The 27759-nt window shown below is 39.1% G+C and overlaps 1 protein-coding gene across 1 annotated transcript in view; it reads left to right on the top strand.

Moving 5' to 3' along the window:
* Positions 1 to 27759, top strand: part of atrnl1b (attractin-like 1b) — a 129041-nt gene that overhangs the window by 84175 nt on the left and 17107 nt on the right. The window contains exons 26-27 of the mRNA XM_053640575.1: positions 659 to 737; positions 23393 to 23500. Of these exons, the coding sequence (XP_053496550.1) occupies positions 659 to 737; positions 23393 to 23500 (187 nt within the window). The remainder of the gene's footprint in view (positions 1 to 658; positions 738 to 23392; positions 23501 to 27759) is intronic.

The following is a 27759-nucleotide window of genomic DNA, read 5'->3' as shown; positions in this document are numbered from 1 at the left end:
CTCACGACTTTTAAGTGTTGAATGACTTTTTTAAAAATCTATTAGCTAGTGAGCGATTCTGCTTGAAGTACCATGACACAAAGGTGTGTGATTACGCTAACACATTTCTATGACATAAACTTAAATATTTTTATGTTTTTAATTTTTGGTGGCGTTTTACGACGAGAGAACGTAATCGTGTTGCTGGAATTTGAGTTATGTCCAAATGTGTAGTGAGCCAGGGTCCTTACCAGTGCCCGAACTCGTGTACACGAAATACTGATTCACTACCTAGGGGGCTGATCGAGACATAAGGTCAGATTGTCTTTACATTTGTACATCTATTTGTGAAATAAGGACTGTGTTTGGTGACTCTTTTTCATATGGTCACATGAGATTTTTTTTTTTAAAGCAGGGCTTTGTTACTAATTAGTGTCATCTCTTAAATAATATAGTTCACTTTAGCATTTATAAATACTGAATGGTCAGAATTCTGGCACAGGAAAGGGCAGAAACCAATGAGGTTGCAGCATCTTGTCAGAGACTATTGTTTAAATTCAGCTTAACTGGATATTGTTTTATTATGGGCATGGTGTGTGCCAGAAATATCCACCAGTACATTTATCTAATATTGAGTTTGTTTGTCTCTTATTTTATTTTATTTTATTTTATTTTTCAGCTGTTTTCTCTCGCTGTTGCTGGTGGCTGCAGTGGTGTGGAAGATCAAACAGACCTGCTGGGCCTCAAGACGGAGAGAGGTACGTTTTACATTATTGATTTTTCTCATGCTTTTCATAAATATCACACGTTCATAGATATAGTCATGAAGTCTGATGGAGGAAAAACATCCCATCATGTCAAATGCATTCCCAATGTTGTCATAAAGTCATTCATTGTAAAGCGTGTGTATACAATTAAAACAACAATGTCAGCAATATCATTACGGCGCTTTGTCCTGAAGTACGCGATGCTCATCATACTAATTAGAGGTTCTGCTGAACCAATTAGCTTTGACATATCTAAAGCAGAGCTGACTGGCAAGAGGGAGGACAGCAGACATCTTGCAGCACGCACTTGCTTTTGCATGCTGAAAATTAGGCTTTTCAATCATGCTTTAAAGTGCACCTATTATGCTTTTTCAGATATTACCTTTCATGTAGTGTGTTGTTAGAGCTGTTTGTGAATGTAAAAACGTCTGCAAAGTTTCAAAAATCAAAGCGCACGACACACGCAGTTATTGACTCCCAAAAGAAGGAACCGGTTCTGAACAGCTGAAACGAGTAATTCCAGACTTACTTCCTGTATAAACTTACGTAGGTTTGTAACAAAAAGCCCCGCCTCTCGTCTTCATTACCGCTGAGAGCGGTAGACCAATCACAACAGACCGGGGCATCTGACCAATCAGAGCAGAGTATGCCCTCTGAAAGGAGGAGTTTAAAATGAATCCTTTAGAATGAGTCGTTTGTGACACTGGGGGGAAAAGTAATGCTGCAGTTTAAATTATGAGCACATTCTAACTTTTTCTTTTACCTTGGATGCATGTAAATCTATTGTATGAGACCTCTAAAACAAAATTAGGCACGTTTCAAAACCATAATAGGTGCGCTTTAACGTGTGTGATAAAGGTGGGTTTCTTTAAGAGGCGTTCAAAGACAAACCATTGTACTGTGCTTACAAGGTGAAGCTCAACTAATGTATTTTACCTTTGCAGTAGTCGATGTCATGATCTTTGATTCACTAAATACTTTCACAGCCCATGGAGCTGCTTTTGTCCATTCTGTAGGCTTGAGCTGGCATTGGTAATCAGGGAGGTTGATCTGTTTTGCTCTTTTGCTAATTGACATGTGAAGATAAACATGACTGATGACTGCAGTGATCCAGAACCATATTCATCTAAAGAATTAAAGCCAATAAGGCCTAATGTGGGCAGATGGGCTTCAGCTATTAGCATTCCACTCACTTTAACACTCCACTTCTCCTGTTCAGATCATCTGTTGGTTTCTGCCCTCCAGCATCCTCAACAAAGAAAAAAAAAAGATCTCTTAATTTGAAATGATTGAAAAGCTTAAGGAGACACACACTGGGAAAATGCTTGCTTCCTAAGATTTATTTTCATTCTCTCTGTTTGTCTAAGTTTTGATCAAGAAGGAGTCAAGATGAAGAAGTGCCCATCATTTTTCATTTTCCCAACGACTCACTCGTCAAGGTCGTGCCAGTCATTTGGCCTTTGCAAATTGCAGTAGTGTTTTAGTGCAGATCCATTATCACGCGTTTTTTATTTTTCTCTCTGTTGCTAACCAGCAGTTATTTATGGCCTTGTGCTTTAGCGTGTGGTGAATGTCTGGCCACAGCGACTTTCTCCTCTTGGCTCTCTGTTGTGCCTCGTTTGTCTCGGCTGTTGTCTGACAAAATAAAAGATACGTGATGCAGGTGGAGGATGTGTTTAGAACTTTCATTATGCAAAGATCCTACTGAGAATGGTTCAATCTGTGAGTTAAACCAGTCGAAGCAATGAAGATCGACACTCAGGGCCAGCCTGAGAGTTTATTCAGAGGACATCTTGCCTATAAACACATGAAGTGACTTATTATTGTCAATCCGTTGCGGTTAGCTGTTACATTACTGCAAATCCAGCCATAGCCTCACATCAAGGTGGCTTTAATTAATCTCTCATATTTTTGCTCAGTGTTTTATATTGACTGACACATTTTTGAGTAAAGTAAAAAATAAAGTAGGCTGTTTACTTAAAGAATATTCCTTCTGCAGTTTTGTTCTGATTTATATTCTGCAGAAACCCAGAAGAGTTACAGGTATTAAGTGTGTGTGTGTGTGTGTGTGTGTGTGTGTGTGTTTTGAAGCAGTAATTCTACTAATATTTAGGCTAATGTATTTTAAAAAGTGGTGTGCAAAGTCGGCATTCTCCAGACCTGGAAACAATTTGGTACATAATAAATTATACAGTAGGTTTTAGAGAACTCATGGATTTTTTTTTTCATTGGGCACATAAAGTCAAATTATTTGATTTATCAAATGGAAGGTGTAGTCACAAAAAAATTTGCAGTTATATAATGTTTTCCTTTTTCTTGTTAAATACAGTTTTTAATTGTTAAATACAGTTGCAAATTAAAAATGACTTCTTCAGTTTCAAAACTATTCAACCGACTGAATAGAATCCCTTACAACAGCACAAATATGCAAAACAGGTGTTGTCTCAAGTACACCTGATGCAACTAATTCAGGGCTTTGTTATTTGCACCAGGTGTGCTTGAGCTGGAACACATGAAATACCTGAAATACCGGCTAGGGGCAGAAAATAATAATTAATAATAATAATGCATTTTATTTATTTAAGCCGCCTTTCAATCACTCAAGGACACCATACATCAAGAACAAGAAGTAGCAATAATAACAATACATGAATATACATGAACATACAAAATAAATGAAATACCTGGATGGGGCAGAAAAAGGAAGCTATCACTGGCTGCAACCAGATTTCTGAGAAGGTAGGTTGTGAAAAACACTCGCGTGACTGCAAAAGACCTGCAGCAAGACTTGGTAGCAACAGGTACTGAGGTTTCAGTGAGCACATTAAGGTGCATACTAAACACAGATGGTTTCCATGCCAGAACTCCAAGACATACACCACTACTGACCCAACAGCACAAGAATAGTCAGCTCATTCATATAAATAAGCCACAGAAGTTTTGGGATTCTGTTCTGTGGAGCGATGAAACAAAACTGGAACTTTTCGGCAGCAATATATCTGGAGGAAGAAGAATGAAGAAAGAACACTCTGTCCACAGTCACGCATGGTGGAGGCTCGGTGATGCTCTGGGGCTGCTTTGCCTCCTCTGGCACTGGAAACCTGCAGCGTGTGGAAGGCAAGATAGAGTCACTGAAGTATCAGGAAATCCTAGGAGAAAACGTCATGCCATCTGTGAGGAAGCTGGAGCTTGGGTGTCATTGGACATTCCAACAGGACAATGATCCCAAGCATACCTCAAATTCCACCAAGCCTTGGTTGTAGAAGTTGTTCTGGAAGATTCTACAGGGCCATCACGGTCACCTGACTTGAACCCCATAGAAAATCTCTGGTGGGATTTGAAGAAGGCGGTTGCAGCACGCAAACCCAAGATTATTACTGAACTGGAAGCCATTGCTCATGAGGAATGATTCCTCAGGAACGCTACCAGAAGCTATGCATCTCGTTTGCAGCAGGTCATAACAGCAAAAGGGTGCTCTACTAAGTACTAAAGATGCTTGCCATGAAAGGGTTGAATAATTTTGAATCTGGAGAAGTGATTATAAGTTGCATTTTCAGTTGAATTTGCTGAAACCACTTGAAGCATTCGTTGTGTTGAACTATTTCAATTGCTTTTGTTTGATTTGTTCATTGCAAACAGCTGAAAGTCTGTAAATTTGACAGTAGACCTGACTTGCAATGAGGGTTGAATCATTTTGATTGCAACCCCCGGATCTGACCTAAAAGCCGAAATGCTGTATAATATCCTGTTCTTTTGTCTCATTTTTAATCTGAGCTTGTGTGCAGCATTCCATCCATCTTTCCTTCTGCTCTATTTTGCATGTACACAGAGCATAACAGGCTTATTTATCTGATTACGTTAATTATAACATGTTTTTTGGGTGTCTTAGCAGCGCTGCATTTGTCCTGCCCTTTGCTGTGTTGTGTTATATGACGTGTAGTTCTGAAATAATACGTTCATAAACTGACTTTATTTGAACAGAGAGATGTACACTTTAGTTATGTGCATCAGTTAGGTTTAGTATAGTGACTGCTGTGCAATGTGTATACGTCGGAGGTAGTGATGATGGGCGATTTTCAAAATGTTCTAATCGAGATTGTTGTTTATGTTCATGTATACATTTACATATTACATATTTACTGTTTTTGCATTTTAAGAATCCACCAATGCTGTTCAAACCGATATGAAGCAAAAACACAGCCCTCTTAACATGATCATCGCCTCTTACAGCCTGCGATACTCCCAAACGCTGGCGCCTTGACAACAAAACACCACCAAGATAAACGGGCAGAGGCATGAGCACGTAGCATGTTCACGTGAAATATAATGCTGTGTTCGACTCGCCTCGTAAGTGGGAAGCACCTTCGACAGATGAAATGTAAAAATGGACACCGCCATGTTCGTCTTAACGAGTAAGAATTTCAAGTTGAGAGGGTGTTTTCTTTGGCTTTTACTAGCTGGAGGTTGGGAATTACTTGGGAAGCTACTCCATGTGAACGCAGCATAAGCTGAACTGTCAAGCACAACAAGAAGAAAGCCATTGTGCCCATTAATAGAATAGAAAATATCTATATCATGATAAATGATTTCGCAATGCACTTTTTTTTAGATATCGTTGGTATGGTGATGCTTTATTAATATTTTTAATAATTGCATATTAAATGGTACTGAATGAATGCCCTTGAGTTGACATAATTTTTTTGTAAATAAAATAATCGTTGTCTTTGTAGGCATTAAAGAACAGTATAGTCAAACACAGCTTAACGTTATTTTGTTAATTTTAGTTCTCTTTTTTGTGTGGAGGGTTAAGGCTAGCTAAATTATATATCGTGATACACATCATGCAGTGTCCTCAAGTATCGTGATATGATTTTTTTATGTCCTATCGCCCAGCCCTACCGTAAACATTTCTTTTAAATATGCTTTATTTAAAGATGCTTTATTTAAAAGAACCATTGTTTGCACTGTTTGCTATAGATGGTGCTGTTAGTATTTTTCTGTTCTTCCAAACATTTTACAAATTCCATTATAATAATAAAAAAAAATTGCAGTAAATTGCATAATTTTACAATTGCATTATTAAAGGACAACAACAAAAAATCTATATCATAATTGAGGATCATTCAGAAATGGGGGGGGGGCTTTTATTTATTTAGTTATTATTTTTTTATTATTATTATTTTTTTTTTACAATATCACTTTGCCCTAGTCAGGAATTTCACTCTGCTTCCTTCAGATTCTCAGTATTGCAGTTTGTTTATTTATGTAGTTATTACTAGCAGTTTGGAATTGCCTGAAATTTCACATTGACTGTAGGTTCTTCATAGCTCTGAGTTTTAGGAAGCTCAGTGATGGCTCTGTTGTTCTGCAGCTCCAGTCTGTTGCTTTAGGCTTATTATTCTGGTTTTCTTGCGGAGTAGCCTCTGTGATGGTTTGATGTCCTTGCCTGACACTGAGCTGACACACTTGGAGGTGATGAGTTAGTTCTTTTTTTAATAGCGTATAGCTCTAAAAACCCAGTCAGAATGAATCTGCGGTGTGGAGAGCTTAACAGTCTGTCTGTCTAAATGAAAACGCAATTCAGTTGTATCTAAATAGCATTTGTTTGTGATTGCTGTGTCATGCTGTCAAATGTAAAATTGTCATGGTGGTTTACCTCCTTTGAACAGGCAGGGAGTCAACATTGTATTTTTTTTTATTATACAAATAATGTAATAATGTTTCACTGAGTTGCTCTGTTATCTGTCTGTGAAAGATCATTATTTTGCTGCTCTGAATCATCGACCGTCTGTAAATGAGGCAACTGTTGTCTTTGTTGGCCAAATTTTCATTTTACCTTTTTTAGAAAATGACCTCTTAATAGCATGGTTTGTTAAAGCAACATTTCAGGGAAAAGGAAAGACAGCCATGTTATTATGTGCCATTAAAAAGCTTTATCTTTGCTCTTCAAAGTTCAGACGTGGGTTTTTTTTTTTTTTTTTTTTTTTTTAAGGCAGTATTATTCCTTGTATTCTCTGATTTTTTTTTTTTTCCACCTTGAAATGACCAGCAGTCCTTAAGCATAGATTGCATAAGAAAATGAATCATATACCTTGAATAATGTGCTGTTATAGAATTAAATGTAATCGTTTTATGCTTGAAATGACTGAGCATCAGCAATTGCTAAACTTTCTTTGTGATCACTAACACAATCAGTGGTAAATGTTCTGCACTTATAGCACTTTTTTTTTAACCTTAGCGGTTCTACAAAGTGCTTTACCCGGGTTCTCATTCACCCATTCACTCACACACCAATGGTAGCAGAGCTGCCATCAAGGCGCCAGCTTGCCATCGGAAGCAACTTGGGGTGCAGTGTCTTGCCCAAGGACACTTCAGCATGTGGAGTCACGTGGGCCGGGAATCGACCCGCCAACCCTACGATTAGTGGACAACCCGCTCAACCACCTGAGCCACAGCCTCCCCAATCAAGCTATTTATTTCAAGCTATTATTATTTAGTTGCATGTAGGCAGCTGTGGCTCAGGTGGTAGAGCGGGTTGTCCTCTAATCGTAGGGTTGCCGGGAAGGATCCTGTCCTATCGTGATGTATGACACATTGAAGAAGCTCTGGATTGTTGTACAGTAAATAAACATCAGTGATACCATAAGCTGACACTGGCCTGAACTACAAGTTTTTGGGCAGTGTTGCAGTACTTTGTGACAGCTATGCTTTCTGGAACAGACTGACAAAGCTGTATTAGTTTCTCTCTTACTCTGTCAGATTTAAAAATGTTTGCACCTTGAGTCTGATGCTAAAGTGGCAAGAGATAGGGTGACTATATCTGCCTTTTCAGAGATTCTGCCATAGCGGTTTTAAAGCCTGACACACACTGACTCTGTATTTCGGTGTCCGGTGACGAGGCTATTTGTGATGGGATGCACTTTTGAAATGTCTCACTGCTCAGCATAGTAGTACAACACATCAAATGTTCAGCAGTTTGAGATCACTCATCTGTTAAATCAAGTGCCCTTTTTGATGATCAGTTCATAATCAGTTTGTGTCCTGGTAGATTTGTTTGCAAATGTTAACAAATTCTAGTTTCTGGGCAGTTAGAGCCATGGGTCTAAAAAAGCGGTCTGTGAAGCATAGCCAGTGATAGAAATTAACCCACCATTTATCACTGTTATCTTTAGTGGTCCAAGCAGAAATTGTATACCCCTCTATTGTTTTTGTTTTTAAGTCATAGAGACATCAATATTGGAATAGAAACAAATAATTTTCCCCCAATTTATTTCTTGACACAGACAAATTCCTCAAGAACTATTAAGCCCCACCCACATGTGCTAGGGTTTTAACTATGTCCATCTACTAGTTTGTTTGACTTGCCTTTGCTCACATGGTACAGTTAGACATGGCCATTTATCACAAAGCAACCTAGCTTCTAGTATTGTATGTGACCGTACATGAATTGTTAAATTGTAAATTGTTAAGAAGCACCTCATACCAACTGTGAAGCATGGTGGTGGAAATGTTATGGTTTGGGGTTGCTTTGCTGCCTCAGGGACTGGACAGCTTGCATTCATTGATTCAACTATGAATTCTGCATCATATCAAAGAGTGCTTGAAGATAATATGAGACCATTTGTTCATCAAGGAATGGTTCAAAAAGAAGAAATGGAGGGTTATGGAATGGCCTAGTCAAAGCCTGGACTTGAATCCCGTTGAAATGTTGTGGGGGTGATTTGAGACAGGCAGGACGTGCAAGAAAACCCTCAAACATCTTACAACTGAAAGAAATTGCATGGAAGAGTGGTCAAAAATGCCTGCAAGGCTGGAGGACAATTATGCAAAACACCTACAAGAAGTTATTTCTGCTGAAGGGGGCAATACTAGCTTCTGAGACCAAGGGTGTACTTACTTTTTCCACAGAAGAATATCACATCTGTTGAATAAATGATTGAAGAGGCTAATTTTCTTTGTGGTTTTGTTCAAGTATATCAACTTTATTAATAGGCACTGTTTCAAAGATGATGAAAAAAGTTTTTTTTTAATGAAAGTATTTGACAGATCACTTGATGAGAATCGAAATTTCTCAGAAACTCAGTAACAATTAGGTCAATAAATAATGTCATTTTAAATGTATTGATAATTTAGTAAAATTATATAAAGCCTAATATTTGAATACACGCTTTATGTTTATAAAAGAAATCTCTACTGATGGGATCGGTGGATTTTGTTAAACAGTTAAAGTTGTCCCTTAGTGTATCTTCAGCATACAGGTTCAGTTTTATTCAATAACTTATGAGAGATTATGTCCCTAAAACAGTCAATGTGCATAAATAGATGTGATCCAAAAACAGCCAGTGACTGGGTGTTAGAAATGGGCTGTGGAAATGGAGAAAACAGATTTATTTTTAGTTTGATAGTAGAAGCAGTGATGAAAATGAAATAATTGATTAATTTCCTTTGGGCTGTTGTATCATGTTGTTACTGGCCATTGTGACTATACTGGGTATTATACTGTTTTGACTTTCTGTGAAACTACACATTTATAATACTGCACAGTGAATTTTCTCTTAACTGAAGTACAAAACTTAATATCGGTAAAGTTGAATAGCTAGTCTTTAAACACGCACTGTTGTAAACATGACCTTCCAGAGGTGAGATTGCAGCTATGGTTGAGTGAGTGACCTGCGCGAGTCGGGTGCTGCCGGTTGTTTGGACGTTGCTGTGAGCACAGATGGTAGCGTGGCCCTTTCGAGCGAGTAGAGAGACGTCTGCGTTAAATGTCACCTCGGAACTGGAGGAGTGACTGTGGAACAGCCAGAAGGGCTGCTGACATTTCGGTACATGATAGATGTATGGAAAACACACTTCCTTGTGTAGGATGCTTTAAGCACATGGATGATTCAGAATCATTTACATCATCAGTGCCTAGGTGCATTAATTACCTTACATATTAAAGGCATGCTTATGTGGGACAGCTATTTCACAGCACGGTGATGGCTCTTTTCCACCGGATGTCACAACATGGCTCTGCTCATCCGGGATATATGGGTGGAGCTAAAAATAGTGCAGACTATTGACTGGTTAAACGCAATCATCACAGAGTCTTCCTGATTAATGTCTCTGGCTGGAATTGCTTTTCTGCTATTTTTTTTTTTTTTTGGGGGGAGTATGCTGAAGTCTCTTTTTACATGGGGGACGCTTATACAGTTCAGTGTTTCAGATTCAGTAAAGACAATAAAACATTCTTTCATACTTACAACTGTACGAAAACACTTTTCTACAGTGGAACCAGCCCTGTTCTTCTCTACTGCAGTCTTGCTTGATTTAAGTTAAATATTGTAGCTTGTGAATGCACTTCATTTAAAAGTAAACTAGATAACACAGTTAAATCGCATGTTCCATGACGCCCCTGATTGATTAATACGAAAGACCAGTTCACACCTGGCATGTTATGTGAACACCTTATTCAGTTCCATTTTTAAAAGCAGATACTCGTATTGGGTTTGGTATCAGCAAATTCCACATAACATATACTTGCTCTAAGGGAAAAAAAATGGTATCGATGCAACCCATTTCCATTTAATTTAGTTCCATGGCTTTATCTGCATGAAGAATCCACTGGTCCTGGATCAATTAAGAAAAAAAACAACCCAGTATAGCAGTAAAGTTGGGAGGAAAAGCTGTTAAGGGCATGCAGTACTTTTTCCAGGGCATGCTGTTCTGAAAAATGAAGCACTTGAATAAAATTTCTTGGGCAAAAGCCTATCTTTAAGATAGGACTATACATTATTAGAGATTCTCAAGGACATCAGCAAACCTCAGGCCAAGAAAACCAAGCGTTCTCTCCCAGTATTAAATAAAGCTCACACTTTCTCCTTGCATTCGAAAATTAGTGTGGATGTCTTTGTGCTCCTGTGGTGGGTTTGAAAACACAGATATGCATGAATAAATAGGACAGCCACAAAACTGCATACAGTCAGAGTTTTTTTTTTAAAAAACAGGGTTTTTTCCTTAATTTGTTTAGCATTCAAGATTCAAGAGTTCGTCATGTGCACTGTAAACAGGCAGTTACACTGTACAGTGAAATTCTTACTCTGCATTCTCTCCAATACTCCAATAAACATCTGTACAGAATGTTAAAAATTGGTTAGAAATTGCACTGTAAGTTTGTAATATATATATATATATATATATATATATATATATATATATATATATATATATATATATATAATATAAAATCGCCTCCAATAGGCATAGTAAACTCCAAAGAAGTTTCACAGGTCTTTATTGGAAAGGGTCTAAACAATGTTTTTCCCGCTTGTGAACCATAAACAATTATTGCACATGCACCTGTGGAACAGTCCTTAAGACATGAACAGTTTACAGGCATTAGGCAAGTAAAGTCACAATTACAATAACTTAGGACACTAAAGAGACCTTTCTACGGACTCTGAAAAACACCAGAAGAAAGATGCCTAGGGTTCCTGCTCACCTGCGTGAACTTGCCATAGGCCTGCTGCAGGGAGGCATGAGGACTGCAGATGTGGCCAGAGCAATAAACTGCAATGTCTGTAATGCAAGACGCCTAAGACAGTGCTACAGGGAGACAGGAAGGACAGCTGATCGTCCTCACAGTGGAAAATTACATGTAACCATGTTCATTACATGTTAACCTCCAGACCTCGAGAACTTGCAAATGCCTTGGTGGAAGAGTGGGGTAACATCTCGCAGCAAGAACTGACAGATCTGGTGCAGTCCATGAGGATGAGATGCACTGTAGTACTTAAAGCAGCTGGAGGACACAGATACTGACTGTTACTTTTGTTCAGGGACTCATTATTCCATTTCTGTCAAATGTCTGTGATCAGGCCTGGTTGCGTTTAGTCCAGCTGAACCCCATTGTCAAATCATTGATTTGGGGAATTAGTAACTACGGGAACAAAAATACATTTTCACACAGGCCCAGTTGGTATTGGATAACTTTTTTGCTTCAATAAATAGCTATCATTTTAAAATGGTATTGTGTTTTATATAGATAGTTTTTTTTTTTCCTCAAAAAAAAAAGTTATTTCACATTCTGCCCGATGTTGTCCTTCAAACAGTGTGCTAATTGAAGGCTATGAAAAAGGTATTAAATGTATTTATGTGGTCTATACTATACACGGTGCAAAGATTTATATATATATATATATATATATATATATATATATATATATATATATATATAAACAAACATTATATTTTAGAACCATTACATGTTCTAACCCCATTACAGCTACTGCTCTCATAAACACAATTACTTTTGTTGGTAAATATAGCATGAAACAACATATTTGATCAAAATTAATATTTTAGTCCGAGTTATTGCACTTCCTTTCTATTGCGTGTTGTGTGCTTGACGCACATGCGCGGACTTGCGCTCATTCAGTGAAGTTTAACAGAGACTCACTCGCTGTCAGGACGAGGCTTCATGTAAAATGGAAATACTGGCATGAATTTCTAACATTTCCAGATTTGGATATAAAGGTAAAAATGTCATTTCTGTGCTGAAGAAAACATGTCTGGAGCACATTAAAAAGCACAGGCGTCTGTCACTTCATCTGACACGATAAGCCACGTTAATACACTTACGAGTTCGTTTGAATTGCTGAATATCATGCACTTTTCCCGCAACAGCTCACTCTGTGACCTCCGCTGTTTTGCAGATGTGTTTTATTCATAATAATGTGTTTTTCATCATTGTGAAGACCCAACTAATCCATAATGAAATACGTTATCGATTATTATCTATTTTATCGATTAGTTCTTGCAGCCCTAATAGACACCTTCTAATGTCCACAGGTGTCTTAATCACACTGCTGTTATTTTGAGATGGTGCGGCAGATTTGATCTCTCAGGAGGACACAGTGAAGATGTTCACAGATAGAGACAGGGGATGGTATAGGAGCAAAGCTGTGGCTCTGCAACAGTCCCATCTTCGCTGGTCTGATCCGGCAGGAAAATGTTCCTGCGTTAATGAGAGTCGCACATATGGCTGACTCGTTTCATCCATTCATTCAGCACACACACTCGCCAGGGAGCGTTTATGACAAATGCTTTTACTGGGTTTGAAAACTTGGCTTCAAGGCTCTTACACTTGATTCACTCAGTTCCTTAATGCAAAAGTCCACAGAAACTGAGCCAGGCTCCTGTATGGCAAGGGTTGGTCAGGGTGCGGTGTAACAAATCAATGTGGAGCATACGCACTGACGTGGTAACACTACTGGATCAATATCAAATACAATTCTGCACCAAAGAGATTGACCTGTCCTCTCTGACAGTCAGCAGTTTTTGTTTTTTTAAATGGCTGACTGAGTCCATTTTGTAATCAATCTGCCAGATTCATTGCCAGAAGAGCTAATTAGAACACTGGCATTTGATGTTCCTTTGGAAATATTTTATGTAGTGTATTTATTTCAGTTCTGCACGTACTTCTGGTGGGTTACTTTAGTGAGACTACGTCTGAGGGATCTTTTTTTTTTTTAAATAGCCTCGTTCCATCCTTGAATTCACTCACACACCAGTTTCATCAAGTCCAAATTACTTTCCATGTGCATCGGTTCTCAGTGGACTGATTCTTGCTTTGGCTACTGTATTTTCGACAGTTTAAAACTTGGTTCCAAGCCTCTTGTGCCACATTAGGCCCTGCTGTTGGACAAACTTTACAAGGCAAGTGTCCAGAACTTGTTTTAAATCCCTGAAGCATTGTAGGATTTCTTCTCCTTCTAAAACATGAGTAAGCCACCACTCATAGATTTGATGTAAATAATATCTTCTGTGCAATTTCTTAGATTTTATGATGGATGTTTTTATGTACATTTACATTTATGGCATTTGGCAGATGCCCTTATACAGACCGACTTACATTTATATCATTTATACAACTGAGCAATTGAGGGTTAAGGGCCTTGCCCAAGGGCCCAACAGTGGTAGCTTGCCAGTGCTGGGGCTTGAATTCCTGACCTTCTGATCAGTAAACCAGAGCCTTTAACCACCGAGCCACCACTGTCCGCTTTGTACATGCAGTGTTGCTGTCTAACAGCTCCAGGGTCTCCGGGTCGATCCTGAGCACGGGTTACTGTGTGTGTGTGTGTGTGTGTGTGTGTGTTTCCCTGGGGCTGTCCGGTTGTCTCTCATCTGCTAGTTCGTTTGGCTGTGCTAAATTGACACTAGGTGTGAATGAGTATGCATGTTTTTTTGCAATCGACTGGCATAAAGGTGTATTCCCAACTCCTTCCAGGTATTCCCAGAAGATTCAACGTCCACCACAACCCTAATCAGGATGACGCACTTACTGAAGATGAATGACTGAATGTGTGTTTTCTAGTGTTAATGCCATGTTGCATTTTAATAGTTTTCTGATGCTAATGAAAGCAACCATATTTTATAGAGCTGCAGTCATATCTCAGCCAGAGATTGTTATTTCACTGCTTTGAACCAGTTTGTAAATGAGGCATCTGTTATCATTGCTGGCCAATATTTTTTTTAAATTTTTTTTCCTTGTATGATGTACACAGAACATAGCAACAAAACGTTCTGTTTTATTCATCATATTAAGTATCGGGAAAGCACAGACGCAATCATGTGCTATTAAAAGGCTTAACCTTACGTTCCAAATTTTTGACCAGGAACAATATTCTTGTTTAGTTTGCTAATACATTTATGTTGAGACCGAAATCATATTATTTGATCCTATACCTTTTGTACGCTGGCTAAAAGCATGAGGATTAATTCAGTTTACACCGTTCATTGAGGATGAAAGTGTAATGTGCTTGCTTTCATCGGACTCAACTTGTCTCGACATGTTTTATTACTCTTCATATTTTTGGTGACTTGTAGAAAACCTTTGCTGCTTGTCACTTTTGGAAAGGGCAGAGTGTCTCTATAAACTTTTACTGTCTGTCACCCTGCAATCTCTTGGATTTATAGTTCTTGTCAAATCTCTGACGGCAAGCGTCTAATTCTATAGACCCGTTTTTGTGGGCTTAACATGAAGTCCACAGAACAATCGATACACGATCAATCTCAATTTCACATCAGTGAAGTCTTTGCACTGTTACCCTCGAGGATTTTTTTTTTAAAAATGTGATTCCGCAAACGAATAACACCTCTGAATTGACCTGACCCCTACCCTGGCCTGAACTGCACTGTTTTTCTGAGTGTGGACCTTTTGGTGTACTGTATGTGATGAAGATTAACTTGGCCATTGTAACCTTTCACAGTGCTGTGTGCAAAATGAGAAAATAAAATGGAAAATAACCATTACTTCAGGTTTAGGCACGAGTTTTCAGAGTATTTTAGAAATGCAGCTGCATTGTGAGATGTCGGGGTCATGGAAGTATCGGCCGATTTATCAGTGACGGCCCAACTTTGTCTGACGGATTATTATGGAGAGCTGAAATGCTAAAGGCAATGGACCTGATGAGTAATAGCAGGTGATGTAGAGAGATGGATAAATTGCAGATGGTGCTTTTTGGCTGTCAACAAAGGCAGGCTGTTGCTCAGAGAGTGTCTATTAGCACAAATGAGTGCATGCCACACTGCTCTCCCAGGGCTCTTCCTCTCTCTCTCTCTCTCTCTCTCTCTCTCTCTCTCTCTCTCTCTCTCTCTCTCTTTCTCATTCCCACTTTTGCTTCTTTTTATTAAGAAGCCTATGGATAAGTGCAGAGCTGATTTAAGATGGTGTGTTATTGATCTCTTAACACAACAGGAAGTTAGTTTGTGCCCTCATCAGGCTCTACATCAAATTTCATGAGTGTTTGAGTATTGAACAACTCATTGGTGTCAGTATTAATGCTTTCCAAGCATACCTCTATCTATTTCCTGGTTTTGTCTCTTTTTTTTTTTGTCTCTTTCCCTCTCTGACTGGATCACCAGGGGTGAAACTGGCAAACTATTCATTACAATGACTTGATCGTAGCTCACCCTGTGTTTTTGGTCAATTACGGCCAGCTCTGTGATTGATGTACCCTTCTCAGGGCCTCTGGTTCTCTACTCACTCACACATATTACAGACAGAGGCATTTCTCATTCTACACTGCAGTGATCTGATCGTACTGTTAGGAGAAGCTGTGAAGCATGTTGTGTGTGCATGGCTTTGATAATTCCATTATGAACACATTCTCTCAGTGGGATTGGCCAGAGCAGTGCTTCACTGGTGTTTAATAGAATAGATAATAAACGCTTAATTACTGTGGAGCAGACGGAGTTCATTCGAGTTGAAGACTCTGTTGTGTGAGGGAGAAATGTTTTAGTGGTTACGTTTGAGAACCCGTGGGTGGAAGACATACTTATTCCATGATTTAGTCCTTGTAACTCTATTTAATTTATTTATTTTAACATGTAACTTTATTTATTTCCATCCATCCATTTTCTGTACCGCTTATCATACACTGGGCTGCGGTGAGCCTGGAGCCTATCCCACACAATCACACCCACCCACCCATTCACGCGCTACGGACAATTTCAAGATACCAGTCGGCCTACAATGGATGTCTTTGGACCGGGGGAAGAAACCAGAGCACCCGGAGGAAACCCCCAAAGCGCAGGGAGAACATGCAAACTCCACGCATACTGGATGAAGGCGGGAATTGAACCCCTAACAGTGGAGGTGGGAGGCAACCGTGCTAACCACTAAGCCACAGGGCCCCCCACTTTATTTATTTATTTATTTATTTATTTATTTATTTATTTATTTTATTTTATTTTATTTTAAAATATTTTTAACATACGGTTCTTTCGCACATCCGAGTCCGAATTAGAGCAAAATTTGATAGTGTGTGGACACCTGACCATCACACCCATACAGTATGTGGGCCTTTCCCAAACTATTGCTACAATTTGGAAGCACACAATTGTATAGAATTACTTTGTATGCTGTAACGTTACAATTTCTCTTCACCGGAACTAACGGGCCCAAATCTGTTCCAGCATGACAATATCCCTGTGCACAAAACGAGCTCCATGAAGACATGGCTTGCCCAAGGTTGGAGTGGAAGAACTTAAGTGTCCTGCACAGAGCCCTCACCCTTAACCCCACTGAACACCTTTGGGATGAACTGGAATGTTGACTGTGCCCCAGACCTCCTCACCTGACATCAGTGCCTGACCTCACTAATGCCCTTGTGTCTGAATGAGCAAATCCCCCACAGCCAGACTCCAAAATCTAGTAGATAGCCTTCCCAGAAGAGTGGAGCTTATTAAACTAGCGAAGGGGGGACGACATCTGGAGTGAGATGTTTAACAAGCGCATATTGTTGTGATGGTCAGGTGTCACAAACCTTTGGTCTTATAGTGTACTTTTGCATTGTGTGCTCTTCGGTCTGGTTTGTGTTCACACTGCACATAATTACAAACCATAAAGAGAAAATATCTTGGCTGAGTGGTGTGTAGAGCAGAAAATGTACTTGTAAAACTCTCTGGTTCATTGGTCAGAATTATGGCAATGGAAAAATGGAATGAAATTCACTCAGATGGTCTTACGGGTTATTTTGGTCCTCACCAAGTGTGTTTTCTATATTCTCATCTGCAATCACAAGGAAATGTAGAAAAATACAGCAGGGTTTGAATGAATGAAGCATGTAATGAAGCATCCTAATAAAGCATGCACTTAACCCTTCAAACATATGTTTGCCCATCTCAGGCAGTGATATCATTTTTTATTTCAATGCTTCTTTACTGACAATGGCTCATTTTGCTGTTAAATAAGAAGCAGGGTTGTGTTTTTCAGCATAGAATTAGCAATAACATAAAATGTGGTTAACTAGAATCAATGCTAATTGTATGAGGACATAAAGGACATTCTCATGATTTACTTAAAATTATTATTATTATTATTATTATTATTATTATTATTCCTCACATGATCGGCAAAAAGATCCAGTGATGTCACTTCCTGTTGAACATTGAACTGTTCCTGTTGTGTGGAATATTCCAAATATTTCCTAGCAGTGAATGTGGCATGGTTTGAGTGAATATTGTGGGAATCAACTCAAATGTACATGTTTCATAAGTTCTAATGGATGATTCGTGGGAAAACAGTTTTTAAGTATGTTTTAAGTATGAGATGATAAATGGATTCGCACACAAATCTTTAAAAATAAAAAAGATTTTTGAAGTATTTTAATGGCAGGGACAGACAAAAAAAAAAAAAAAGGTAGTTATGAAGGACACTGTACCTACTGTATGATTATAATGACATTGCCTTTATTGTACATACCTATTTGTAACTGTAATACAACCCAAATGGATCCCCCAGGAATCAGCACATAACCTTCTGTCTTTCTATTTAATTGCTTGTCTTATTGCTTTAAAGCAGAGTGATTTCGCTCACTCTCTTCAGAAGGAGTCGCGCTGCATGTTAAGTGTAGTAAGTTTGGTAGATTGAAGCATGATTGCTATCAGCTTAAAATGTGTTTGTATGATTGACTGCTGAATGCTAATGCCTCAGATATTGATACCTTCAGGCAGACCTGATAAATTGCAGTGGCTTTCTGTGAGCTGGCACTGATTTCTGCCTGCAATGCTCCATACTTCACAGCAAGGACTAGGCCATTTAACATATTAGTCTCCAAGCAAATTGCTGTTACAGTCAGCTGCTTTGTGCACACCATTGAGCTGTAATGTATTATTGTACTATTTCTTTCTGGAAGATGCTGGGAAAAAAAAAGCACATTCCCTTCCCAGTTAAATGCTTCACAACACCTAGTATTTAATTTCTTATTAAGCAGCCAGTAAAAGCTTTTGTTACTGACGTCCCTTTTGTCTGCAGAACTCCATGTTGGCTGAATGGACATGATTTTTTTTTTTGTGGACAGTGATGAAGCAATCTGTGAGCTTTGTTCGTTTTCACTGCTGCCTGTGTGCATTTGTAAGGTCAGTTGTGTGTGTTTGGGTGCGTGTGCGTGTCTATGTGCGTGTTTATGTGCGTGTTTACAACATGGAGGGATTGATATGAAAGCAGGGGAGAGACCGCAGCACAGATGGCTTTGCACGCTAATCTGCGAAACGATTAGTGCTTACTGCGGCACACCCCTCTTCATCACAAATCCAATAGCAATCAGCCTCGTCCTTGGCACCCAAATCGGCCTGTGTTAAGATATCGATCGTCTCCGAGTAACAATGATGCTGTACTTTTGCTGTTCTACATTATCGATTAACCACAGATGATTGAAGCGTCACCTGCAAGTTAATCATAACAAAAAGGAGAAAGGCTCAGAGCTTCCATAGTAAAACTCTGAGACTCTTAATTTCTTATATTTTCTTATTTGTCTTCTTATTTAATGTTTGTGTGCACTCAGTGTCTACATGATAGTTTCTCATGTTTATTATTTTGAGATTTGCAATTAATGGGAAAATTGTGACTGGTAACTTACCTTACTTTAAATCCTGTTTATTTTAGAGAGAGAGGAGAGAAGGGAGAGGAGGAGAGAAGAGAGAGAGGAGAAGGGGAGAACGAGAAGAAGAGAGAGAGAGGAGAAGGGGAGAACGAGAAGAAGAGAAGAGGGAGAGGAGAAGGGGAGAGGAGAAGAGATAGAGAGGAGAAGGGGAGAACGAGAAGAAGAGAGAGAGAGGAGAAGGGGAGAGGAGAGGAGATAGAGAGGAGAAGGGGAGAACGAGAAGAAGAGAAGAGGGAGAGGAGAAGGGGAGAGGAGAAGAGATAGAGAGGAGAAGGGGAGAACGAGAAGAAGAGAAGAGAGAGAGGAGAAGGGGAGAGGAGAAGAGATGGAGAGGAGAAGGGGAGAGTGAGAAGAAGAGAGAGGAGAAGGGGAGAGTGAGAAGAAGAGAGAGGAGAAGGGGAGAACGAGAAGAAGAGAGAGGAGAAGGGGAGAATGAGGAGAAGAGAAGAGGGAGAGGAGAAGGGGAGAGGAGAAAAGAGGGAGAGGAGAAGGGGAGAGGAGAAGAGATAGAGAGGAGAAGGGGAGAACGAGAAGAAGAGAGAGGAGAAGGGGAGAGTGAGAAGAAGAGAGAGGAGAAGGGGAGAATGAGGAGAGGAGAAGGGGAGAGGAGAAGAGATAGAGAGGAGAAGGGGAGAACGAGAAGAAGAGAGAGGAGAAGGGGAGAACAAGAAGAAGAGAAGAGGGATAGGAGAAGGGGAGAGGAGAAGAGATAGAGAGGATAAGGGGAGAACGAGAAGAAAAGAGGGAGAGGAGAAGGGGAGAGGAGAAGAGATAGAGAGGAGAAGGGGAGAACGAGAAGAAGAGAAGAGGGAGAGGAGAAGGGGAGAGGAGAAGAGATAGAGAGGAGAAGGGGAGAACGAGAAGAAGAGAGAGGAGAAGGGGAGAACGAGAAGAAGAGAGAGGAGAAGGGGAGAACGAGAAGAGAGAGAGGAGAAGAGGAGAGAGAGTAGAAGGGGAGAGCGAGAAGAAGAGAGGAGAAGGAGAGAGAGGAGATGGAGAAAGAGAGGAGAAGAAAGGAGAAGGGGAGAGCGAGAAGAAGAGAGAGGAGAAGGGGAGAGGAGAGAGAGGAGAAGGGGAGAGCGAGAGGAGAAGGGGAGAGAGAGGAGATGGAAAGAGGAGAGAGAGAGAAGAGAAGAGAGAGAGGAGAAGGGGGGAGAGGAGAGAGAAGAAAGGGAGTGGAGAGGGAAGAGGAGAGAGAGAGACTTTACTAAAAGCCGTGTATTTTGGAAAATGTGTAAGTGAAGGACATCACCTCCTACCTGCAATTTAATTGCTTGCTCTTTGCTCAGATACAGCCTGATTAATAATGTCTCCTTGGCTGGAAAGAGTTGTTACGCATGTTAGAGGAATACTCAACAGCTTTTTAAACGAATTGCTATTCAGCACTTCTGTAGTGTATGTGCAAATAACAGAAAACCTAATTACTTCAAACACGCTAGAGGACACTTGTTGAACTTTGACATGAAATATTTACAAACTGCAAGCCCAATATAAGGAGACTTCAAGACTATTACCGTTATTCAAACATTATAGAAGAGACAGACATGAGGGAAGTCTACTGCATTATGTCTACTGCATTAATGTGTTAGAAGAAAAAAGATTTCCAAAAAAAAGGATACAGAGCAACACTATAAATGGACTATATATTATATACATATACTTATGGACTATATAAAAGAGTAGACTACGTTTGTGATAAAAACAGCATTTGGGATTTTAGGTACAGAGACAGAAGAACAGTAGTGTAAATGCTCAAGCCTGGTACAACCTACCAGTCATTTAGTTAGAAATCTGCATAACTATGTTCCTATGTATGTAACACAAAGCCAAATTATAATTTGATTCTTTTTTATTTATTGTTTATTTATTGGTTGCTGTACTGTTCAGTGCTATGTTTATTTATTTTTTTTAATACTTTTAAATCATTATCAATGAACTCTTCTTTGGCAGAATTTCCACGTGTACGAGGAAGCGCACAGTACTGTCGTTTTATCCAGATTTCCAACAGGGGAAGGTTACACGATCAAACCCCCACAGTTAGATGGGTAAAGTAGTTTCAGCTCTGAAATTATACGCATTTAGAGCTTTACAAAATATCCCTAACTGAAGATCTTATCAAACGCTTTCTGCAAAAATGGCCATTTTGTAAACATAACTGTTTATTGACTTGCCCAACACCTGCCTTTTAGACTTTCATATTGAGTTTTGAGTAAACAAGTTTTCTTTTTTGTTCTCAGTACAGCGAAATGACATTTTACTGATTTTGAGATTTGACCGTTGGAGATGGTTTACGGTATTTATGGCTTATGCAAGCTTTATGGCTTAGGCACGTTTTTAAGATGTAACGTATTACTGTGGCGCTTCTTTATAAAACTGCTTAAAAAGTATAGATTGCCAAGCTACATGTTCTCCAACGTTTCATTTCATATTAAGTTCTGTGCTGGTGTGACAGTACACTATAGTGACTGAATCACATGGAGAAAGTAAACAGGACATCAGTTAAACCTCAGCCCTGAAATTCTGATACTGCCACTGCAGACATTTGATCAAACAGTTCTGCGAAACATTATTATTATTAGTAGTAGTAGTAGTAGTAGTGTTATTAATAGTAGTAGTGTTGTTGTTATTATTATTTATTATTATATTATTAGTAGTGTTGTTAATAGTAGTAATTGTTGTTATTTATTGTTATTATTAGTAGTAGTAGTGTTATTAATAGTAGTATTGTTGTTATTATTATTATTAGTAGTAGTAGTAGTAGTAGTGTTATTAATTGTAGTATGGTTGTTTATTATTAGTAGTAGTAGTGTTATTAATTATTATAATATTATTATTATGATTAGTAGTAGTAGTGTTATTAATAGTAGTATTATTGTTATTAATTATTATAATATTATTATGATTAGTAGTAGTAGTGTTATTAATAGTAGTATTATTGTTATTAATTATTATAATATTATTATAAGTAGTAGTAGTGTTATTGTTGTGATTGCTATTAGTAGTAGTAGTAGTAGTAGTAGTGTTATTAATAGTAGTATTATTGTTATTAATTATTATAATATTATTATTATGATTAGTAGTAGTAGTGTTATTAATAGTAGTATTATTGTTATTAATTATTATAATATTATTATGATAAGTAGTAGTAGTGTTATTGTGATTGCTATTATTATTAGTAGTAGTGTTATTAATAGTAGTAGTATTGTTATTAATTATTATAATATTATTATTATGATTAGTAGTAGTAGTGTTATTGTTGTGATTACTATTATTATTAGTAGTAGCAGTAGTGTTATTAATAGTAGTATTATTGTTATTAATTATTATAATATTATTATGATTAGTAGTAGTAGTGTTATTGTTGTGATTATTATTATTATTATTATTAGTAGTAGTAGTAGTAGTAGTAGTATTGTTGTTATTAATTTCTACACATTCTTATTATAACAAATGAATGACTCATCCACATACTACTGTCTGGACTTGACTGAAACTAATTGTGTCTCCTACAGTGCATCTGTCTTTCTCACCCCTGTCTCACTGCCTCTACTCTTTTCAATCTCTTCTTTTGACATCCATCGAGCTCATTGCGCTGTCTGCTCATTGCCTCTAACTGTGAGGTGCTGCTTTGACGTGTGTGTGTGTGTGTGTGTGTACGTGTCTGTGTGTGTGGAGGTCTGGGAAAATTCTTCACACTGTAAAATTTGTACATTTTCTACTATATAAACTTGAACTGAAATGTTTCTTTTATGCATGGATCGAAACCACAAGTGATACAACTGCTAGTGTTTTTAAAGTCTGCTTACATCCAGAAGTGAAAAGGGAGAAATTTGCATTTAAAGATTCCATTCTGACTGAGGCACAGGATCACTGCGGACATTATGACAGCTGGTAACTGAGTTCAAACTGAATGCATTGGCTATATCTCCATTTCACTATGGCACATAGCTATCCAGCAACCCAAGATTCGCATGAGTGCAATATCTCAAGAACGTGTGGTTGAATGTTTGTAGGATTTATATGGATTTATCCCTGTAACCAAAATTGATCCAAACATGGTCAGCAAGGTCAGATTCCTGAAATCATCTGTTTTAAAGAATAGTGCAAGATTAAAGCAATTTCAGAAATTCTGACTTCTAAGGGTACATAATTAATCATAGTCTCTCTTTTCTCTACTTATCTCTCAATCTCTCTACTTCACTCTACTCACACTTCCAGCAATTGATGAGAGAAAGGCAACAAATGGCAAGCCGTCCCTTTGCTTCCGTTGCCATGGCACTGGAGGTGGAATGTGATCAGGTGGAGCTGCTACAAGGAGGAATAGAGGTAAGTGTGTGTGTGTGTGTGCATGTGTCTAAACCTTACGCTTCTGTTGTTCTCAAATGATACAACCCAGTCTGCTAATACACACACATTAGTCCCATGCATACTCTTTTATTGATAATACTCTCTCGTTTCCATACACTCAGTGTTTGGTTTTCCGGGATATATACACAGGACGACTACACACTTACACACATCTGAGGGCAGGCTAACCTGCTGTACAGCACAGATGCTCAATTCACATGTCAAGCAGCCGGAGAAGTGCCTCTTCTCGATCCATTAGTACAAAGTGCATCGGCTCTCAGTGCGCATTATGGGCTGGTGAAGGGCATAGCAGGAACAAAATTGGAGTGAACAACATGCTGTTCAGGCCTTCAACTGAACACTGTTAAGCACAGCTCTGTTTTAAACCAACTTCAATTCTGCTCTCGTACATCTCTGATGCTCTTTTAGGCTTCAGACGCTTCTAACTTGCATGAACAGACACTTAAGGCCTATATAATTATAACTGTCAAAACTGGAAAAATGCTATTTTCTGTTTTAAAATAGCTTGTTTGGGGCCTTTTAGCCTTTGCTTTTTTGTACTAATGGCACTCAAGCACATTTTGTTTCAGCAGATATTTCATTAGAACATGCAGGGTGACAGACTGTGACTTCAAACACTTTCTCACACTGATGTAAACGGAGAACACACACATTGTCCTGTGTAAGAAAGACCGTCATGCATTTTCAACTTCCCATCACAGTCAATTTCTAATATGGAAATCTTTCTGAAGAGAAAATCTCTTTGAGAGATTAGATTCCCGCTGGATTCTCTCCTCACCATTTCAGAGGCTTTATTTTCACCTGTACAGATTGCCCAAACATCTGCTGCCTCAGATGAACCAACTCTGCTCGAGAGACCAACAGTGAACAAACACTTCTCAAATCTGACACTTTTCATATCTGGAGCGTAAGAGGCTGGAAGTCCAGAGCTTTTCATCCTGAGCTTATGCATTCACACGGAAGCAATCAGAATTCATAAGACTGTGGCCAAGCATACATGTCTCAAAGTAGTTAGAAAGTTTAACTTCATACAGAAGCCTAGAAAATGCAAACTTCATACAGAAGCCTAGGTAACCAAACTGTGATTACATGGTTATTTTCTTCTTCTATTTTTCTTCAGTTTTTACATTAATTAAATATTTCCTTTAGTTACTTAACGTTGGCACCAAGATGTTAGCAGCAGATCCTTTAAGTTCTGTAAGTTGCTAGGTGGGACCTCCATGGATTGGATTTGTTTGTCCAGCACGTCCCACAGATGCCTGATCAGATTGAGATCTGGGGAATTTGGAGGCCACGTCAACACCTTGAAGTCTTTGTCATGTTCCTCAAACCATTCCTGAATAATTTTTGCAGTGTGCCAGGGCGCATTATCCTGCTGAAAGAGGCCATTGCCATTGTATTTGATACATGTCACAGTAACATTCACATGAATTCAAGGTACCAAGGTTTCCCAGAAGAACATTGCCCAGAGTATCACAATGCCTCTGCCGGCTTCCCTTCTTCCCATAGTGCATCCTGGTGCCATCTCTTCCACATGATGTAAAAGAAAACATAATTCTGAACTGATTCATCAGACCAGGGCAATTTCTTCCATTGCTCCATGGTCCAATTCTGATGCTAACGTGCCCATTGTAGATGCTACCGTAGCTCTTCTCTGGGATTGGACCAGACCAGCTAGCCTTTGCTCCCCACGTGCATCAATGAGCCTTGGGCACCCATGACCCTGTCGCTGGTTCACCGGTTGTCCTTCCTTTTGGTAGGTACTAACCACTGCATACCGGGAACACCACACAAGAGCTGCTGTTTTGGAGATGTTCTGACCCAGTTGTCTAGCCATCACAGATTGGCTCTTGTCAAAGCCACTCAGATCCTTACGCTTGCCTATTTTTCCTGCTTCCAACACATCAACTTCGAGAACTGGCTATTCACTTGCTACCTAATATATCTCATCCCTTGACTGGTGCCATTGTAATGAGATAGTCAGTGTTGTTCACTTCACCTGTCAGTGGTTTTAATGTTATGGCTGATCGGTGTATACTTGGTGTATGCTTTCTTCTAATGAAAGCTGGATACACACATGGTGGTAGATAGATGGTGGGCTCATGGCTGTGAAGACATGTAAAAGGATGTGTGCCTCTGTGCATGGCTACGGGTGTTGTGTCCAAGTTTCACATCTTATCCTCTTTTCTCACCTCACTGCTTTGCTGTATCAGTTGCTGAGTGATTAACATTAACATGTTCCAAAGGCTGTGGAATGCAGACCTGGATGTAAGCCCTGGTTTTATTAAATCTAAGAGCAACTGGAGGTAAAAGATATAAAGAAATCAGTTTAATTCTGCTTAAAAGCGGATGAGACAACATTCTTTGCTCTTTGGCATTAACCTGCTTATGAAAGTGAGGATACTCCACCGTCCTGTCAGCAGGCTTAGCTCCCGGAGATGCCCATAGTGTCCCATGCTACAATGACTGTACCAAAGGCACACACTGCCTGCTTTCAGTGATTTGAAATGTTTAGATCCAGAGCATCTGGTTTTTAACTGCTGTCCTGGATAAGAAGCAGCTATACACTTTCTGACACACAGTCTACAAATGCACAGCCACCACAGCAACCAGCACGGTAGTCACAAGTCAAGCCTTTCACTCACCTGTAAGGCATGGAAATCTAAGCAACTTAGAAATGGTGTTATTGGTGATTTGTGAGAGAGTGAAATTCTTCATGAGCGAATCACCAGCAGACTCTAAGACCATGGTGCACGTAAAGTGAAGGTGCTAATGATAAGCTCAAGTGTTTGCAAAACTAAATTCTGTTGGAATTTCATAGAAAATTTGAATGCATGCATCCTGGTCAGTTAGTATTTCTGGGCACAGTTTGCAAAATGATGACCGAGGCAAAGTCTATACATTGTTGACGGATGTCCTGTGTTTTGAGCATAAAACACAAAGAATATAATTGCACAATTTTGATCAACAGACAACGGCCATGTCTGAAGCAGGTTAGGAAAACTGTCTGTAGTTCCAGGTCTTTGGCTGTACAGTATGCACAGATTTAGAGTGAGCTACTTATGTGTGGAGGTCAACGGATGTGCAGCACAGAGCCAAAGGGAGACAGATGACGCAGATGTTGCCATTACCTGGCCGGCATGCCACATATGGAGCCACTAGACTGTGATGGATGGAAGCTGTCACCACATCTCCAAATTTGTGTGCACATTAGCTACAATAATACATACTGAGAATATTCAACAGAGATTGTTGGTGTGTGTGTGCGCACATGTGTACATGCTTTCAGCCCTTTGTTAGGATTAAAAAGGATTCAAAAGTGTTCTCATAATGATAGGACAGTGTTAAATGTCCTCACAAAATAAGTTATGATTTTACCAATGTTTCTTTTTTTGTTTTGAAAAACTAAGAACCCGGATATTTGCTTTCGATTACTGACGTTACAGTTCGGTGTAGGTTAAGCGAGTTACGCTAGTTGGTGCCTCGTTACGAATTAGCAACCTACGAGATGGCAAGTATGACGGCACTGACAGAAGTATTAACATGAAGCTTTGGAAGCTTTGGAAGCTGATCTGTTTGAGCGGAGTGTGCAGATGAAGTGGGGAGAGAGCTGGACAGACTAAAGGACCAGTGCGTTACTTCATCGGTCTCTTCATGTAGAGCTGAAACCCACTGGTGCCTCTATTTGAAGGCAGTCAACCAGCATTGGGAGTGATGTAAGAAGCTGTTGAAAAAGCCGTGCATGTTGATGGAAGTCATTTAAACTTAGAATTTCATTACATCATTTATAAAGATTAATATGCAAGTCATTCAGGGTGACTGTTTCATTTTAATGATCGCGTATGTCTACCAGTTTAGGATCTTTCCTTTTGGTACTAACAGTAATAATTATATCAATGGACGGTCCTCATAAGGATGGTAAAACTAACGTGTGTGTTTTGTAGTGTTCCCTTAATTGTAGTGCAGTACTGATATAAAGCTGAGGCACATGCTCTAACTGTTAGCCATTATATATTTATATATATATTTATATATATGTGTGTGTGTGTGTGTGTGTGTGTGTGTGTGTGTGTGTGTGTGTAGGTAGGTGTATGTATGTGTGCGTGTTTGTGTGTGTGTGTGTGTGTGTGTCCTAGAGGTTTATGGCTTTATTTGCTTTTCCATTTTCCTTATCCCATCACTGTTTATGCCAGCAAGCCTATTGGCATCATCTAAGC

This window comes from Ictalurus furcatus, chromosome 13 (genome assembly GCF_023375685.1).
Source record: "Ictalurus furcatus strain D&B chromosome 13, Billie_1.0, whole genome shotgun sequence".
Classification (NCBI taxonomy): domain Eukaryota; kingdom Metazoa; phylum Chordata; class Actinopteri; order Siluriformes; family Ictaluridae; genus Ictalurus; species Ictalurus furcatus.
This window is presented reverse-complemented; position numbering and strand designations above follow the sequence as displayed.